The 20,680-nt window shown below is 35.7% G+C and overlaps 1 protein-coding gene and 1 long non-coding RNA gene across 2 annotated transcripts; both read right to left on the bottom strand.

Annotated features, from left to right (window-relative positions):
- Nucleotides 1-9,633: 9,633 nt before the first annotated feature.
- Nucleotides 9,634-13,364, bottom strand: LOC112325163 (uncharacterized). Its single transcript, XR_002979217.2, has 3 exons — nucleotides 12,967-13,364; nucleotides 11,622-11,678; nucleotides 9,634-9,893 (listed from the first exon to the last, which is right to left on the bottom strand). It is a non-coding gene; the product is annotated as an uncharacterized LOC112325163 (long non-coding RNA).
- A 3,644-nt stretch (nucleotides 13,365-17,008) lies between these two features.
- LOC18108166 (probable terpene synthase 6) lies at nucleotides 17,009-20,130 on the bottom strand. The gene is made up of 7 exons (XM_006371020.3): nucleotides 19,985-20,130; nucleotides 19,323-19,596; nucleotides 18,566-18,938; nucleotides 18,264-18,482; nucleotides 18,008-18,149; nucleotides 17,626-17,874; nucleotides 17,009-17,402 (listed from the first exon to the last, which is right to left on the bottom strand). The coding sequence occupies exons 1-7, from the start codon at nucleotides 20,081-20,083 to the stop codon at nucleotides 17,103-17,105; spliced, it is 1,656 nt and encodes a 551-aa protein (XP_006371082.3). The 5' UTR covers nucleotides 20,084-20,130; the 3' UTR covers nucleotides 17,009-17,102.
- Nucleotides 20,131-20,680: the final 550 nt, after the last annotated feature.

The raw sequence follows: 20,680 nt of genomic DNA, 5'->3' as shown, positions 1-20,680 counted from the left end.
GTTTGAATTCTATTTTAAAAAAAAGTTAAATCTTATCGTGAGTTATTTATTCTAAATTTTATATATTATTTTATATTACTTATGTATTTATTTAATATAGGATTGTTGGTTTTATCACTCTCCCTCTCTTTGCAATCTATCTTTTGAGGTTAATAAAATAGAATGAGCTTAAAAATCTCCACTCGACGATTAGTTTTTAATGGGTCTGTTACCATTGTTGTTACCCAATTTTAAGTTTCATATTAAAAAAAAATACAAAAAAATTTAAACTCGTGGATTCAAAATGCCTTGTGGTGAGTGCATACTTATAGCCTTTGAAACATTAATCAATATCTTTAAAATAATTATTTAACAATAGTATGGTATAAAGTAGGATCTGAGAAAGGTAAACCATTAGAAGAGAAATACTTTGTGTTAACCTCAATGGAAGTATCTACAATATTTTTATCAGTAAGTCTAATCCGCTTAAGAATATATGCAATATGTTTCGACTGAGAAAGAAGGTAACCTCTAGGTGATTTAGGTGAGTAGGCTACCTCAATACACATGAAATATCATAGATAATCCAAATCCTTTATTTCAAATTGTCTAGCTAACGTACTTTGTCTTCAAAACTAAATTTTCATCAATGTCATCACTAGTAATAACCATGTCATCATCACATAAATACATAGTGATATGACCTGCATCAGTGCAGTTAACAAAAAAAGTAGAATCGTGACTACTAGAAACAAATACAAGAGAAGAGATCACAACAAAAAATTTCTCAAATCAAGCACGAGGTGCTTGTTAGAGACCATATAATCCTTTTTTGAGCTTACATATATACCCAAAGTCATGTGAATCACTAGGATGGGTGCTATATAAACTTCTTCTTGAAGATCTCCATTCAAGAAAGCATTTTTAACATCAAGTTGAGAGATATGTCATTGACGAATTGAAGCTACTGCAATAAGAGTATGAATAGTAGTTATTTTTGCAATAGGGGCAAATGTCTCCTCATAATCCATACTATACTGTTGAGAGTATGATCCTTTTGCAATCAACCTAGCTTTGTATCGCTCAATAGACCCATCATAATTGGTCTTGATCTTATAGACCCAACGACAACCAACAACACTTTTATCAGGAGGTAGATGAATCAAATCCCAAGTATTTATCTTATGCGAAGTATAAAGTTCCTCATCCATAGCTTGCTGCCAAAGAGGATCAAGAATTTCCTCTTTATAGAAAAAAGGCTCAGAAAGACAATGAATAAAAGCTAAAAAAGAAGTAAATGATGAAGAATAACAAGAATAAGCAAAATCTATTAACTTTGTGGACTTATGAATGCTTATGGATTGACGTAAAGATGGATCCACAATCTCAAATGAAACTTAAGAGGTCGTAAAGGAGAATAGAGCTTCAGGTATACCAGAGAGTAAAGTTTCAGTACTTGCATAATGATTAGTACGGATTGGTCAAACATGAGTTGATTAAAAAAGGAGAATGTCACATTTTCTTGTTTAAGGTGGATTTTTCACAAGGCTTTTGACTCCATCCCGTGGGAGAACCTTGATGAAATTTTGGGTTACATGGGTTTTAATGGCTACTAGAGGGGTTTAATTTATGAGTGTCTTTCCACTTCTAAGATGGTTGTCCTTATCAATGGGTCTCCTACCAATGAATTCAGTTTACAGAGGGGGTTGAGGGAGGGTGATCCTCTTTCTCCATTCCTGTTCGACATTGCAGTGGAAGGTCTGACAGTTTTTTTTTAACAGAGCCTCCTCAATCGGACACTTTAGTGGATTAGAGATTGATCCTGGTTTCATCACTCATCTACAAAATGCAGATGATACTCTGATTTTCTCTCCTACTGACTATGAATCCCTTCAACATGTCAAAAGGATTCTACGCTGGTTTCGGGGCTTAAAGTTAATTTTTACAAGAGCTCTCTGATTGGCATTAATCTAGATGAGAACTTCACTTCAAGGATTGCTAGGGGTATTTTTTGTTGTAATGATCATTTTCCTGTTATGTTCATAGGCTTGCCTTTGGGTGCGAATCCTAGCAGATTATCGACCTGGAAGCCAGTGTTAGCATCTATTCAGGGCAAACTAGGGTCATGGAAAGGATCTTTGCTGAGTATGGCGGGGAGAATCTGCTTGATCAAGTCTGTTTTTAGCTCTTTGCCACTTTTTTATATGTTTGTTTTTCTAATGCCACAAGGCATTATTAAGACAATTTCTGAAAGATCATGGAGGATTGGGGCACCGTTCTCTACAAGGGAAAAACTTGGCTTTGATGGTCCAGTGTATTTGGCACCTTGATAGTGGAAATGTCGGCGGGTGGCAGGAGATTATTTTGAATAAATATAGACCACTATTTAACAATGGCCTTCCATCCTTTAACTGCCATCTATCCCCTACGTGGCGTGCTATTCATAGTTCATTTTCCTCAGCAAGATTAAGTGCAACTCTCAATTCCAGCGTTTGTTTCAAACCTGGTAATGGGCGGACAACCAGGTTTTGGGAGGATTGTTGGTGTGGCATTGCTCCATTGAAGTCCCAATTTCCAAGACTTTACAGTCTCTCAACTCAACAGCAAGCAATAGTTTATGCGGTATTTTGTCCAACTAATAACTGTTTTAAACTTAGCTGGAGTCGTGACCTGATGAACAGAGAATCAGACTTGTGCAAGTATTTAATGTTAGTTATTAAATTTGTTTATCAAGATTAAGTGTATTGAAGTTAGTATAATGAATAACCATCCACAACAAAAATACCAAGAATCTAGTGCAAGTATTGAAGAGTCTAATATTAATTAAGTACTTTGAAGATTGTAAAAAACATTTTATAATGTTTATATATATTGTATGAATTTAATAATGAAAGGTGTGAGAGTACCATTATTTGTATTGTATTCTATCAAAATCGTAACTCCTCTGTTCTGTTATTGTTTTTTTCCAACATTTAATTGCTGAAGTTGAGAGGCATTTTATTTTACATGGCGGCGATGATATACAATTGTGGAAGCATGACACCTCGGGTGTATATTCAAGAAAATTAGGCACCAATTTTTTTTATTGTATTTTGTTTCCAGGAGAGCATTCTTTTCCTAATATCCTATGGAAGAGTCATGCACCTCTGAAAATTGATGTCTTCATTTGGTTACTTCTTCATGGTAGTGATCTCAGCACTCGGGGTTTCCTTGCTAGCAGATGAGTTATTAGATGAGAAGATGCCCGGTGTCCTTTCTGTAATGTTGAGGGTGAAAGTACTAATCATTTTTTTCTACACTGCCATGTTACTTGGAGGTTATGGAAAGGGAAGCGAAGGAAGACATGGGAACAGGGAAAATCTCTAACTGAAAGATAATAAGATATCAAAGAAGAAACATTAAGAAATAAAGGCCTGGGCAAAGATTAAGTGGGCTTGGAACAAAAGGGAAATGACATGCGGAAAACACCCTTAACGTCTTATGCAATCTGACGAAGGCCACCCCAAGGTCAACATAAATTAATTTATGGTATGATCACGCAAGGCAATAAAAGTAATTTGTCAACATATAAATCTGAGAGAAGGGAGTATGATCGCAGGAATAAAGTAGCTGAAATTTACATAAAACGAAGAAACTAAATAAATTAACTAATTGGGTTAATTGCAAGGATGATGATGAATATTGAGACTAAAGAAAAGAAAAAAGGTTAAAAAAATGCGAAGTGTATTGGTTTGGATCCATGAATGCAAAGGAGACCAAAGAATTGCATAAAATAATAAATCTGGCAAGGACAATGTAAGAATGACAATACAATGTTGCGAGGAAAAAAACCCAAGACAACGTTAAACATGCAAAAGTCTAGCTCAAAAGGATCATAAAAGAAATAATTGGAATAAAGGTGGCAAATACACAACAAACAAAGATCAAGGCATAAAAAAGAACATTAGATGCAACTAAACACTGAAATATTATAATTAAGATTATACACGCAAGAAAACCTCAAGGATAAGATGATATAATATTAGAAACATATCTAAGGTTGACAACAAAGCACCCCTTGTACACCTTACCTAAAATAAGACGCATTATGTAATTATCTAGTTAAACTAGTTATTTAATTGTTGGGTTGTCTAAAGTTGAAGACTAATCCTCCTCGGTAATGAGATTCTTATTTTATCGAGTAAAAACTTAACCGTTCTAATGTCAATAAACAAAGAACTATCTTTTTAATATCAGAAATATGTCTTACGTATAAGTTCGTAATCCCAGATATTAAAAGAAAACAAAATATTTCTTTGGTATTTTTTGAAATATGGGTTTAGTTCTCATGACTTTATTAAATTGGTTATTAAAGCAAAAAAATACATGCTAATACATAGTTTTTGAATTTTTGTTTTGTATGAAAATACGATATGAATTTTTTTAATATATTTTTGAGAGACTTGGCCATATCCATGAAAACAATACTTTGTTTTTGTTTTTTCTCTATATAATGTTTTTGCAACATTTCAGAGAAAACAAGTTATTTTAATCTTGGATTTTTATCTTTACGGTATAAAAATACAAACCAATATTAATAAAAATTGGTAGAAAAACACAAATTTTTTGAAAGGATTTTTGGAATTTTTTTTGTTTTTGTTTTTATTTAATATATAATATTATATTATATAATAATATATTGGGTTGGGTCCATTCCAATTATATGGGTTGAGCTCACCCTGGTTGGGCCAAGACCTGCCCAAAAGAGTTACGCCAAGACAAGGGTTAGGTTGATGTAGGCCCAAAAGAGTGTTGGGCCGATGTAGGCCCAACAAATCTTCCTCTCTTTTTATGGGTCTTGGTCGGACCTGGCCCAGCCATATTCATCTAGGCTAGCACTGATTTGACCTAGTAATTAGTGAAGAAGCTCTTCACTGTTCATGTGAACAATGGTGAGTGAATTAATTCACTCTCCATGGTTCACGCAGAATAATGAAGAAGGAAGAGATGCAGGAGAAGAAGAAGAAGAAGAAGAAATGAGGAGGTTGACCTAGCAGTGGTGTTGGTGGCGGAATGATGGTGGTTCCAAATGGCGATAGGGAGAAAAACAATTGTTACTGCTATTTTTTTTCTTTTTGTGCAAAGGCATAAATTTCTTCCTCTTCTTTTTTTTTTTTTTTTTTTTGTTTTTGTTCTCCTCTTTATTTTTTCATGCCCTCGTCTTCTCTGTTTTTCTTCTATTCCCTTCCCTTTCCTACCTCTGTCTTTCTCTTCTGTTTTGTTTTTCCTTCTTTTTCTGTCTTGTTTTTTGCTCTTTATTTTCTTCTTTTTCTTTCATCCCTCCTGTCTGTTCTCTCACCCCTGGTATGGTATTTATAAGGGGGGAAAGGGGGATAGAGAGCTACTCTACCCCTGTCCAGTTATAGCGTAGGGGCAGGCTTGTCCCCTCTGTTTTTTCATCTTGTGGTAGGCCATGAGTATGGGTTGTGTTGGGATTTTTTAGGTTTCTAGGAGAGAGAGGGAGAGAGGCGTTGTAGGGGAGAAAAAACCTTCTTCTCTTGCAGCGCGTCCAGGGATAGAAGAAGATGCATAGTGTCGTAGAAACGGTACCGTTTTAAGCTTTATATATATATATATATATATATAACAGTAGGTGAAACAACATCGTTTTGTACTCAACACGTCGTTTCATTTAAAAGAAAAAGGCTCCAAAAAAGTTACAATTTCCAAATCAATCCTCAATTGTTGATTTGTTCAATCCAGTCCTCAATTGAAATTTTGATTTTAAGAATCAATTCAATTACATCCCTGCCAAATTCAAATGTTAGCCTTCAAGTTGGCCGCCTTTTTCACTTTAGTTCATGGTTTTGAATTTGTGTATTTTGACCCTCAATTGATCAACAAACTTCTAATTTCTTCAATTTAGCCCTTGATTCAGTCAATTCCAATCCCTATATTTACGCACCTTTTTCCAGTTTGGTCATTGCTTTTGGATTTCTTCAATGAAGTCTCTAATTGCCCACCAAACTTTAATATTTATGCAATTAAGCCCCTAATTTGACCAAATTAGCTCTTAACAATTGTAATTAGACTCCCAAACTTTAATTTCTTCCAATTAAAGTCTAAATTAACTTAAAAATTAATTTTCTTGCAATCAAACCCTTAATAAACTCAATTAATCTTTCAAAAAAATCTAAATGAGTCTTTAAACATCTGATTTTGGACTTTTCTTCCTCAAATTGAATTTTCTTTGTTAATAAAGCCTTCATTAGTAAAAAACATACTGTCAAATTTCAATATTTGTATTTTTGAACTTCCTCAACCAAACTTTGACCATTATCTAGGTGCCACTATGTCTTCTTCTCACTACTATATATTTTTTTGGCTTTCTTCTCACAATTTGTTTTTTACTTTTTTGTATTTTTTTTATGGGGACTCAAAAATGGATAACAACAGATGCAATGTGTAAGAACTCATCTTGAATGAACCAAACAAAATATTATATGGTGTATAGTTTAGTCAAAAGTGCAAAGACATTATAAAAAGCTTTGGATTTCAAATACAAGATTAAAGTTGGTATGGAAGCATTCATAGTGGATAAATTTTTGGATTTAAGATGGTCAATTCAAGAACAATGATAAGTCAAGTTTAAAAGTTTCATCACATCTTTCATAATACTCATGATGAAGGAATGGTTCTGATTGAATCCTTCCAAGTAATTATTAAGAAATTGCCACCATATTGAAAAACATTCAAAAACTATCTTAAGCATAAACATAAGTAAATGAGAGTTGAATATCTCATTTTGAGATTACTATTAGAGGAGGAAGATAAATTGTCTAAAAGAAGAGTTAAGTCTTCTAGTTTGTCTCTTAAACTAAATATTGTTGAATAAGAAGGAGAAGACACACATTAAGAAATAAAAGAAAACATTTGCTTTCAAACAAAGCAAAATGCTAAAACATTTCATGGAAAGTGATTCATTTGGAATAAGATTAGATACCAAGTTAATGATTGCAAAAATAGAGCACAACAAGAAAATCCTAAAAAAACAAAGATTGTTTAAGCCAATGACTCAAAAGTTGATAACCACACAAATGATGTATCAAAAATGAATTTCACTATTGTTGTTTCAAAAGTTAACTTGATCATTAATCCCGATCATTGTGGGGTTGATACTAGTACAACAAGACTTATAAGCATAGAGAAAAGGATGTTTTTCACTTACCAAGAATTGGATAATGAATATTTGCATATAAGAGTTTCATCAACCTTTAAGGTATTGACTTTGAGAAGGTTATACTAAAGATGAGTTTCAAAAAGTTTCTCACCTAACCTCATTTTCTAACATTAGAAAGAACTTAATATCCGACTTATTATTTAGTAAAGATGTTTTTGTTAGGTTGGTTGTCATTAATGTGCAGCAACCATTAATGGACGACACCGTACATTGACAAATGTAGCAGCTGCAGCTGGAGTTGCACCAACCATGTGCACCCATCCCAAATGTCAAAGGTTAGCAGTCACCATTATTGAAGAAGAGCTGGAGTTGGCAGCCACCATTGTTGAAGATGAGCTGGAGCTGGTGGCACCATTCTTGCCTATAAACAGGCACCGAGAAAGAGCAGCAAAGTTTGAGCAGAATAGAGAAGAGAACAAGAGAGACCAAGAGAGAAAGAGGGGCTACCAAGGGTAGCAGCCCTGCTGCCTTGTGCAGCAGTGTGTGAGAGCAATGGGAGTAGAGTTTGAGTGAAGTGATCCTCCTCCTCCATGTGTGTTGTAACCATTTCTCTATCTATTTCTAATAATATGGACTTCTCCCGTGGATGTAGGCAATTTGTCGAACCACGTTAAATGTTGTGTCCCAGTGTGCTAACTTCCAATGGGTAACTATCAGAACATCACCGGTCGAAATTCCCTATAATTGGTATCAGAGCATATGGTTTAAAGTGGTGTTTGATTTTTGCTCAAAAATCAAAGTTGTTAAAATTGTGTTTTGACCATACCACTGTGTAGAGGAGGAAGAGACGAAGCCACTGGTGAAAACGGCGTCAAAATCAGACATCGAACATGGCCGCACGAGCCATCACGCTCCGGTGAGGCGTCTGCCCACGCGTGCCACACGTCTTCTTTGCCCAGATGGGCTGACCCGACCCGACCCGAATACCAGTTGACCCGACCTATGTGACTGACCCGGATAATGATGACGTCATCATCATGTAATTGTGGCGTCAACATGCACAGTTGCATGACAAGGATGACGTCAACCTGATGTAATTGTGACGTCAGCATGCACAGCAGACATGCCATGTCAGCGCCCAGTCATCTGACATGTCAGCACAGTGGGACCCACCCGCCGCGTCATCAACCGCGAGCTGAGTTGGAGTCAAGCCGCGAGCTGAGGTATAGGATCCAGTGTAGCTGATCCTACATGCAACTGGATCTGAGATTGAATCTGGGCAGCAGACATGCCATGTCAGCGCCCAGTCATCTGACATGTCAGCACAGTGGGACCCACCCGCCGCGTCATCAACCGCGAGCTGAGTTGGAGTCAAGCCGCGAGCTGAGGTATAGGATCCAGTGTAGCTGATCCTACATGCAACTGGATCTGAGATTGAATCTGGGCCGCTTATTAGGCCAGAATTGTTTTGATCAAAGCTTAGACGTCGGAAATGCGATGTGGACGATTTCAGACTTGTTTCCAGCTAATTTGATCGTTCCGAATGCAATGGTACGGTCCGATCGTTAAGATTGAGACTTAAAATGGTGGTGATGAATTAACAAAAGAGATTGCCCAATCTGGAGGCATCTGAAGGTCATTATGGTGGTCGATGGAGATGAAGAAGAAAAAGACTCACATGTTTGCCCGATTACATGTGCTGAACTGCTAAGTGGGGAGATTTTAATTGCCTTGAGGGAAGGTAAAATTGGGACACTCTGGACACCTGATAATGTGGACAATTAGAGGTGTAGAGTGAAAATTGACGAAAACCAATCTTGACGAATCTAAGCACTGGTAGTCTCGCCAGATGTTGAGAAATCAGGTATAAAACCAAGATATTCCAGATCACTTGTAAAGGAAAGCCGCAACAAAGCTAGCAAATGGTTGTATATACGGAAAGACAGTACGATGGATAGATATGGCTTAAGAAGTTCTTTCTAAGAGATTGGGTTTTAAGCGAGACCAGTGTGACCCCTCCAATCTTTCCTAGGAACTTGCTTAGTTGAAGGATTATCCATACGGTACTATTTTCATATATATAGCAGTTTGTAATGAAATGGTTTAAGACTAGCAAGATGACGACATAAGAGAACAGTTGGGTTCCGTATGTTCAAGGATCTGATGGAGTGGTGATTTCTCCAAAGAAGTTAGATTCGGTGACTGTGATTTCTTGAGGGTAGAATTGATGAAGACCTTGATAATGGAAGAGAAATACAGCAAGGGTGTAACAACCCCGATTTTTCTACATTCTTTTTCGCAATATATTAGAAATTTTCAGGTAATTTTTTTTTTGATATACAGGTTCCACCAAAATTTCTACCAAAATTTCGGCAGAGTCTCCCCTATACTGGTAGGTCCCAAGTTATCGACATATACCCTGTTTACACTTCTAATATCTCACATCTCATAACTCAAAATCACGACCCAATCATCCTGGGTCTCAACCCAACTCGTTATCATCAACACAACACATCTTATTCAATAACATCATATAATGTAGTTCAAATGAAACATTCAATTTCAACTATAAACATGCATGGTCAAATAGGTACTAAGAGTTTCAACCATTAGATTAAAGACATACATTCAAATTTACGGATTGATATTACATCTCAAGTTTTAGGAGATAAGTCTTTTAATTTACAAATAATTTACATGATCAAAAGCAAAAGATAACTAAACTAGTATTACCCTTGACGCGACCCTGATAGACCTGAAAATAGAAATTAACATGTATACATAAATATAAAAGACAGTAACAAGCAATAACAATGGCAGACAATAATCTCTACAGAATTTCTTTTGATATATAAAATTAGGCATAAAACTCTTTTACAACATGTATTTTCCATATATTACCAATATTCATCTAATATCGTATCTCATTTGCCAAGAATAATTCCTTCTTGGAAATCTCAACACAACTCAACGGTTTGCGAACACCATCTCCTTATAAATCAATTCTCACTTGATACCAAGATATTCCTCTCTTGGTATCATTAACTTATCTTATTCTTTTGGAATAATTAATCAATATTTTCCCCTTTCTAAATTTGTTGCTAGAAGGTAATCGCCAAAACTAATAAATCTCATTAGTATCATTAGTCTTCTAATATTGGGCTAGACTAATCAATTTAAGAAATACCGGCACCGATGAAACCTCATCGATACCATTAGCAATCCCAAACCTGGATAGCTAATCCATGCCATTTGATTCTTCCATTCGTACCGAATCCCTTTCATTTTTCTTATTAACATCATATGCATTGTAACCACTGTTGCCAAGTATCATTTGCACACAATCTTAGTTATCGACACTACGGTCACTAAGCATCCTTCACATAACCTTGGTCACCCTCATCACAGTGCCAAGTATCAATTTATGCCCTTAGCCACCATCATTATGGTGTTAAGTATCATTGTAATGTATCCTTAGCCACCAACACTATGGTAACCAATTATCTATCAATTCCCCTCCAATCTTCAAATCATTGTGTCTACCCAATAACCACATTAATTAGTTTACTCAATATCTTAGTCATATATTAATTTTTTTACTCATAACATATAGAATTTACTACTTCTAACTTCAATCAATTTCACATAATCTTTTCAAAACTTAACTATTCGGCTAACTCATCTCAATTGCCAATAATTCTGGTAATTTCATATAATTACCCACACATTTGGTTAACCTTCCTTGGTTACCAGTACATCTGGTAATTCCATACGAATTACCCAGCCTCTAGCTAACTTCTTTTGTTAGTCAATCAATCCTGTAATTTCATACGAATTACCCCATATCCAGTTAACTTCCTTATTAACCAATAAACCCGGTAATTTTCTTAATTACCCAAGAAATCTGGCTAACCCATCTTGGTCGCTAAAGTCAATCCGGTAATTCCACACAGCATCTGGCTAACCTCTTTTGTTAGCCAATTAATTCGGTAATTCCACACAACATCTGGCTAACCTCTTTTGTTAGCCAATCAATCCAGTAATTCCATACGAATTACCCAACATCCGGCTAACCTCTTTTGTTAGCCAATCAATCCGGTAATTCCATACGAATTACCCCATATCCAATTAACTTCCTTGTTAACCAATAAACCCGGTAATTTTCTTAATTACCCAAGAAATCTGGCTAACCCATCTTGGTTGCCAAAGTCAATCCGGTAATTCCATATGAATTACCTAGCATCCGGCTAACCTCTTTTGTTAGCCAATTAATCTGGTAATTCCATACGAATTACCCAGCCTCCAGCTAACTTCTTTTGTTAGCCAAATAATTTCGGTAATTTCTCTTAAATTACCAATAATTCTCATTTGTAATAATCACTCAATTTATTCATTTGTTTCATTCTTTTAACATCAATTAAACACACAACACATATATTTAAGAAAAACTAATAATTACAAAATAAGGTGATGAATCACCTACCTAGAATAGGTGCACGTGCTGCCACTCCATGTAATTGTCCAGTCCCCACAGCTTCCCCTGTACCACCAGGGATTCAATTTTTATCACCAATACAACCAACATCACATCTTCATTTAATTCTCATTCAACTAGTATTCTCAAACCAATCACAAGGAATTTTCTTTAAGATCTCACACTCTTACTCATTTTCATGTTTATATTCATTCTTATAATTTTGTTATCAAAACCATCACTCAACAGCAATTCTAAGCAAAGATTAAAAATTGTCTAATTCGAATCAATTTAGCTTAACCAACCCAGAACACTATCTAGTGTCTTAATCATAACTAAAGCTGTAAAACTCAGTTTTGGGCGTGATTTATCTCTATGAAAGGCTAAAACATGGAAATACAAATTTTATGAAGAAACCAACTCCAAATTATTTTGTTTTAAGTCTTAAAATCAACAATCATAATAGCCCCTCCTTTATAGCTAAAATTTTGGACAACGACGATTTTCATTCATTGGAAATCCTTTTCAACTTCCAACTTATTTTCATGCAAAAACAACATCATCCAATGTCATTTGGCATCATTAAATCACGAATTCAAACCAATTCTAAAGCAAAACATTCAAACAATTTCCCTACCTCTACAATATAGCAAGATTAGACAAAAAATAAGGAAACTCATTCCTTTTGGGATTTCTCCTATTATTATTATTAATACAACAAAATGATGAACTATTCATTTTCTTTCGCTTTCTTCTCGTGCGATTAAACATATACGGGAAACCTTAACAATTAATATTCTTAGATCATTATCACAACAACAATTTCACCCTACTAGTTGGAATCCATGACAATCTTCATTAACTAATCAATTTGCCAAAAATACTTATGGCTAGCTTTAAATATGTTTTATTTTCTAAATTTCTTTCATTTCAATTTCTTCATTGTTCCACCCCATTTATATCCACACAACCAACAAGTTAGCTTTGTATTCAATCAACATGTTCATGTAGCAATGTTCCTTACTATTCTTACACAATAATCATTCTTCCCCTCATATAAAGAATACACAATTAATCTATAATAATACTAATAACAAGAACATATTTTACCATTACATCTTCCATAAAACCTACACCCACACAATTCTAATTTTATCAAAACATGTATTTAATCAAGCTTACTACATTTTGCCAAAACTAGCAATAGATTCAAAAGGCCATAAGTCATCCAAATCTGATTATTGTTTCAAACCCAACGGTCAGACTACATATCATAGAGTTGTGCATACTATATCTCAAAATCATAATGATCCAACGGTTAGATCTCCCTAGATCTGCATAAAACCGAGTTTACCTGAAACGGACGAGCTACTGTTCAACGCGCACGAAACCTTGCCGGAAAATGGGATTCCGATCTCCACCGTCCAGAATGAAGACAACATCTAGTCTCACCACATAGCCAAGAATAAGCACGATCCAACGGTGGAAAAGAGAGAAATCGGCCGGCGACCAAACTGCCCTGCAGGTGCATTTCCTTTTTGTTTTTCAGGAAATGTCCGATGATTATTTCTGTGAAATGGATTGTTTTACTTCCAATCCCTCCGGTCCGTTAGTCGAGGAGTGTAATAAGAACAACATATCCAAAACTTAGCATGATCCAACGGTGGAGTCCAGAGATATGGCCACCGGAGCATTATTGGTTTTACTCCAAAATCTGCAGCTCTCTCTCTATCTGCTTTTCTCTATTTTTTTCTTTTTCTTTTTCTTTTTTTTTTTAAAACTGGTGGCCTTTGCAGTTTTATAGGCACCTTTTTCCCTAATTACAATTTTGTCCCTCATTCATGCATTTATGTATTTTATTTTATTTTTTATGTAAACTATCTGGTTTATTTCTGCTTAAATCGTTAGGCTTTACCAAACTCCGATTGGGATGAGATATTTAACCAAGGTAGGAAAACATATTAATAGACTTCAAGCAAAATTTCATCCCGATCCGACGATTGGATTGAGAATTCTGCTTCCTAATATAAACTTGTTCAGTTCATGACTTTTCATAAACAATCTAGATTTTTCTTGTTCAATCTTCACAAAAAAATCATATCAATTATTCTTCTAAACCTTTACGGTCATTTTATTATTTTGGAATGTATTCATTTTAGGATGTCCACCTTTATTTATTTATCGGGCTTATTACCGTTTCAAAATAACATCACTGATTTTTAATCGGTGCTTGCACCTTCAGTCCTATCCTTTTCATTGCACTATCCTTTATTATAATGCATTCTTTATTACCTTACTTATTTCCTAAAAATATTTTGTCATTTTTCTCATTATTTTATCCATCAAAACACGTTACCAGTTTCTTTGTCCTTATGAATTCTAAACCAAAATTCATTTTATGGAGGTCATCTCTTCCATTATATATCATTATTTATCTATTATTTCTAATCTTGGTTTCCATCACTCATTGAAATATTACCACTTTCAGTCTTACGTTTACATGAGGGTTTACACATCTACATATTTAAATTATAAATTTCCAGGGTTTTCACAAAGGGGATAAAGATTGGCACCCTATTTTGACTTGGATATGTATGTTGTGACAGGATGAGCTGCTGTCAAACATAAGCAAGGAATAGGGAGAATCTGGAGAACAGAAATTGCACGATGGCATATAGATTGTGCAGGAGTACCCATAGGATCCAACGAGGTATTGTAATGAGACGACAGGTGCAAGGAGAAGAAGAGTTCCTAGATGAAGCTCAAAGCAGAGACTGTGTACGTAGAGGTTGTACAACAGGAAGTCTCTTGTGCTCTTGATGAAGACAACAGGTGAAGACCTTTCCAATGCATGCAATGATGGAAAGAGAGATGTTGTAGAGGCACCTAATTGAGGGGGTGCAAATGCCTACGATAAAAGGCGACCGCCTATGAAAGGCGAAAACACCAAAGAGAGTTGGTGTAAGTGGAGCTGTCAAGCAGAAAGGCATAGAAGCTCCAAACATAGAAATTAAGGTGGAGGATTGTGATGAGTGTACCGCAACTTTCTCTTTCTATGTAATCAGTGGGAGTTATCTCTCCCATAGTCCACATGGTGGTAGAGAATTTTAGAGCCACTTTGAAGCATCTCAGCTATAGGAGGATGCGACCGCCTATGAAAGGCGAAGACACCTTAGATAGAAGGTGTGTGAGAGCCACGATATGGAGCCCAGGTTCAGACCGCCTTATGACAACAGGCGAAGACACCTTAGAGAGAAGGTGTGAGGGCCATGATAGGAGCCCCAGTTCAGACCGCCTTATGACAACAGGCGAAGACACCTTAGAGAAGGTGTGAGGGCCACGATATGAGCCCCAATTCAAACCGCCTTATGACAACAAGCGAACACACCTTACAGAGAAGGTGTGAGGGCCATGATAGAAGCCCCAGTTCTAACCGCCCTATGACAACGAGCGAAGACACCTTAAAGAAGGTGTATGGGCCATGATATGAGCCCAGTTCAGAACGTCTCAGAGCCAATGTGATGGCTGGATATAAGTAGACAGGTGTATGGATAGCCAATGAAGTGGCTATGATGAGTATGAAGACAAATGTAGGATTAACTTTCCTGGATATTGCCCCCATGCTAAAGATCAATGAGCTAGAAGACATTTGCCTTGGATAATAAGTGGGTGACTTGTGGAGCATTAAGACGCGACTACTAGGAATGAGCAGAGGGCACGCACATGTTCCTGGAACAAGTTGACTCTTGTCAAGGTGGTGAGCTCGGTGAAGGCATTGTAATACTCATAGAATCAAGACATATATGGATCAACCTTTAATGGGCTGCCCCCATAGGTAAAGGTGGAAAGCTACCTGGACTCTTAGGACTAAGAGCGAGAGACTTACGGAGAAGTAAGGCGTGATTCCTAGGGTGGAACAGAGGGCAGACGCAACTCCTGGATGAGTAGACTCTCAAAAGAGAGGTGAGCTCGTGATCATATTGAGATACTCAGATAATGACTGTCGCACTTGGAAATAGAAATTTCCGTTTGAGGGGGTGTTGTAAGCCTTGATGTGAGGCTTGATAAATCATTCCAGACCGACATGGTTGATAAGCTCGAAGGGGAATGTTGTCCCAGAGAAAAGCGTTAACACTCTTCAGATGTGAAGTGGCAGACCATCTGGTTGTAGTGATCCTTTTGTGTGAGAAAAGGTGTGCTTTGATGACTCTGGTGATTGAAAGGTGTGGCAAGTACCTGTAAACTTGGCCAAAGATTCTCTCAGAATGGTAAGCTTGGAAGAGCTGCAAGATGCAAGCTTGTGCTAAAAAAGCAAGCGGACAGTTGCCCCACATGAATGGCAAAGGGGGTGATTGTTGGGTTGGTTACCATTAATGTGCAGCAGCCATTAATGTGCAGCAACCATTAATGGACGGCACCGTCCATTGACAAATGCAGCAGCTGCAGCTGCAGCTGCACCAACCATGTGCACCCATCCCAAATGTCAAAGGTTGGCAGCCACCATTGTTGAAGAAGAGCTGGAGTTGGCAGCCACCATTGTTGAAGATGAGCTGGAGCTGGTGGCACTATTCTTGCCTATAAATAGGCACTGAGAGAGAGCAGCAAATCTTGAGCAAAATAGAGAAGAGAACAAGAGAGACCAAGAGAGAAAGAGGGGCTACCAAGGGCAGCAGCCCTGCTGCCTTGTGCAGCAGTGTGTGAGAGCAATGGGAGTAGAGTTTGAGTGAAGTGATCATCCTCCTCCATATGTGTTGTAACCCTTTCTCCTTCTATTTCTAATAATATGGACTTCTCCCGTGGATGTAGGCAATTTGCCGACCCACGTTAAATATTGTGTTCCAGTGTGCTAAGCCTCCAATGGGCAACTATCATAACATCACCGGTCGGAATTCCCTACAGTTTTTTGGGAGTGCAAATTTATACTTATAAAAAATGAGATGTTTGTAGAAAAGAGATATCTTTTTTATGGTATTTACAAAATGAATATAATAATCATTACATCTAAGGAGGAGATGAATGATGATGATGATGATGATGATGATGATGATGCATCTTCTTTTTACTTGATTGAGTCTTATGATATGTGGCATATCTGGTTAGTGCTGGGTTTTCTACAACATATAAATCTAGTGAAAATTGTAATTTAATTTTTTTTTTCAAGAGTTCAAAGTATCTAATTAGATAATTTATGGGCTTAATCCCTTAGATAAACCTTAAAAGATAGTTTACAAGTGAGAAAGAGTGTTAGAATCACCAATCCTATAGAAAATATATAAAAGAAATATAAGAATAATATATAAATTAAGAATAGATCACCCTGCAAAGTTTAAATCTTTTCAGTAAAATTCAAACTCAATTATCAAATTCAATACATACCAAAATACACACTAGATCCAATAGTACATATAATATCCACGAGTCACTGCTCGTTTTATTACAACACATTCATAGAGAGTTCCACCATGAGCTCAAAGCAGGAATTATACACCATTATTCATACAGAGGCACTTGCTCAATATATAATAAAGCGACATAATCTTTTAAACCTAATGGAATTGTGTAGGAATCGTCATCATTCTCATAAATAACATCTGTAACTCGAGCAAGGTTAACAAAATGTTGAAGGAGAAGCATTGGAGCATTAGTTGGCCTCATGCAATCTTCATTGATATCCTTCCACGCATCAGAGTCCATCTTTTGGATCTCTTCAATTGCTTTCTTCTCCGATACATCATATTGTTTCATATAGCATTCAACGCCGGATGCACAGTCTCCTCTCTTTTGTTCATCCTTCAAATAAATAAACGATGTCATAATTGTCAGAAAAGAAACTTAACATGAAAAAATTGAGAAGAAAGACAGGAATAGTCATGAGCTGAACCTTGGTTCAATTTTTTTGATGCACGAAAATAATTGAAAAATCTTGTAAACTATTAAGTATATCATAATTTGAACTAATACTTTTGCACTTAAACGATGTAAGTTTTTTTTATAAAGAATTCAGACATCGTACCTCGTGGCCCACTATGTCATTCCTCAAACGACCGATCGTCTTCCCAGCTTTAATAATTTTTGGATTACTTTTTAGCCATTCATACTCCTCCCCTCCTGCAACTTCTTCCATTCCAAGGAAGGATGCTGCCATAATTACCCCATAAGTACTTGTGGCTAATCCATTGCGCACATACTCATCGAATGTTGGGACATGGCATTTATCTGCCCACTCGGCCTCCGCATGGTAGCCTCTCACCACTTCTTTGAACTAGTAGCATACAAATAAAACAAAGATTGTGTGGTAAAAACTACGCAATATTTCAATTAATATATATATACAATAACAATATATTATGCTAGAAATATTAAAAGAATGCATGAGACTGGAAAAATGTCCATACTTCCTCCTTCAAATAATATGAGGCATAGGATCTTCCTTGCTTTCCCATATCATTCTCAGTTTCGTTGAAAAGATTCAGAACAGCTCTATAAAGAACTTTCATGTAATCGGCAGGTAGTTCATCAATAGCATTCATGCTGCATCTGAAAATTAAGACGGAAAATTCCATTTCCTTTCCTGAACATCTTTGTAACGACTTCTTTGTTTATGAAAGATTTAGAAGAGAGAGACAGACCATGAGGTAACAAGAAACAAACCTTTCAATTGCATTAGTAAAATGTTGTATTTCTTCGAAAGATGCATATGCATCATATGTATCATCTACCAGTGATAGAATTTTTATATATTTCGTGACCATCATCCGAGAGAAAGCATATTGAGGCTTGAAATGGACTCCATTTGCCCAGACATAGACCTCTACAATTCTATCTCTTGCATATGGAAGCTCCTCAGCAAAATTTAAATCATTCCACCACCTAAAATGTAAATAGCAACCGAGTAAAGAAATTCCAATAGAAACTTAGTCTGATATTTCTCTCGAACTAGAACAAAAAATTACCTCGAGAGAATGGATAGCTCTTGATGATGTATTAACTGAACTCGATTGAAATCTATCTTGGCAAACTTGAGTAGAGTGTCATTGCGAGACTCATCTTCTTCGTAGAAAGAGATGTATTTTCTAGCCTCTATTCTTGGTACGCCTTTGTGAAAGGGCCGGATCAAAGCGTTCCTAATATGGTCTGCTAGACGTGGGCTTGATTGCATAGCCAAAGACTCCAGGTTTGCCTTTGTGAAAACTAGGGCATCATCCAATATCTGTTCACCATGCACACTTAGAAACGAAGCTTCATACAAGCTCAGGATGCCTTTAACATCGTCGATGATTGTTTTCTTAAACTCTCCATTGGTGTCCTTGAACTTGTCGAACACAACTGATTCATAAAAGCATACTACACATTTTAGCTATTTTCAAAAGATGTTTGTGAATTATGAGAGATTATTTCTTGTAAGTGAAAGAAAGATTTACCAGAGTTTAAATTACTGCTAATTATGTATTCTCCAAAGATCAATTATAAGTTGTAAGAACAAATTTACTGCATTTTTTTTCGAGTCATTTTCGAGTCACATTACAAAAACAAAAATTGTCATTTCGGTGTACTTACAGGAAGAAGTAGTTTCAGGTATTAGTCTAAAGATTAAAACTTAGAAAATTACAAAGGAGGATAAACTTCTTTGATCTAAACCAGCCTCTGTACTTCATTAAAGAATTATTGGAGATGTTGATTAATGTTTCAAAGGCCATAAGTTGCACTCACCACAAAGCATTTTGAATCCATGCTGTCTTAATACTCGAAATAGAAGTGACAAAGTGTGGAGATCAAATTCATGCTTCTCAAGAAGATTAGGAAGGTCATCAAAAATTTCTTTGAGGTTGTTTTCAATCTCTTTGTCAAAATGATACGACACACCAAGCCGACATAACAGATTAATGAATTCAATATGTTCCACTGGATCCCTTTTGGAAGCCATCAGCATGTCCTTCACATTTTCCTTCAACTCTTCTACTTGTCGGCTGTATGACTCGAATTCCTGCAGTGAAATATTCAGTTAATATAAATTGATAGCATTGGGTAATCCTTGACGTGTTTTTTTCTACTCTATTGATAATGTTTTTTCTGTTTAAAGTAAAAGTAATCAACAGCTAGACAAATGTATAGCATATGAGAGGAGTGGCAACAAAATATACATATGATTTTATCATTAAAAAGAGAGAGAGAAGTACTGATATATAATTCAAAAAAAATAAAAAAACAATTGTGAAACATCAGATTATAATCTTAGTGCAGAATTGGATGATAGATCCCACTAACATAAAAGCTTATATACAGTTTTTGGAATTTTTTTTTTTTTGTCTTGATACTTAAAATCATTAAAAGAAAAGCTACACTGCTATACACACAGAAGAGAAGTAGTATACCGTTTGTGGGAAGGAAAATGAAGCGAAGCTACAACCCCACAAGCTTGGTGGGAAATCTGCCTTTCCACGATAATTGTTTTGTTGATTGGTGTTTTCCATTTTCTTGAATGAAATAGAGACTACTACTTTGAGTACTTTGATGCTCGAGTACCTAAATCATCATCAAAGGAAGGCTATTTATAGGGAAATGGCATGACGTTGTGTACTGCTATCAAAAGATGATGTAATTTTGATGCTGAATTAATGAGTGTTTAAAAATATATTATTTTTTATTTGTAAATATATTAAAATGATATTTTTTATTTTTTAAATTTATTTTTTATATTTATATATTAAAAATATTTAAAAGCACTAAAAAAATTAATTTAAAACAAAAAAATTAAATTTTAACAAAAACAAAAATCAACCTAAATAGTATCACAACTAAAACATTTGTGTTAGGACTTACTTTTTAAGTGTGTTCTAAAAGAAAAATAATAAATCATTAGATGTAAATATTAAAAAAAAAAAGTGCAAAAGAGAGGGGGAAAGACAAGAGGGAATATATGTATGGAAACAAAAATATGCAAGTAAAATCACTTTCCCATTTCAGCACCGTAACAATATATTATAAATATTTTTTAAGTGTGATTAAAAGAATAATAAATCATTATATGTATGAAAATATTAATAATAAAAAACAAAAAAGAGAGGGAG

This window comes from Populus trichocarpa, chromosome 19 (assembly GCF_000002775.5).
Source record: "Populus trichocarpa isolate Nisqually-1 chromosome 19, P.trichocarpa_v4.1, whole genome shotgun sequence".
Taxonomy (NCBI): Eukaryota; Viridiplantae; Streptophyta; class Magnoliopsida; order Malpighiales; family Salicaceae; genus Populus; species Populus trichocarpa.
The sequence above is the reverse complement of the archived record's forward strand: the minus strand, read 5'-3'. Positions and strand labels throughout refer to the sequence as shown.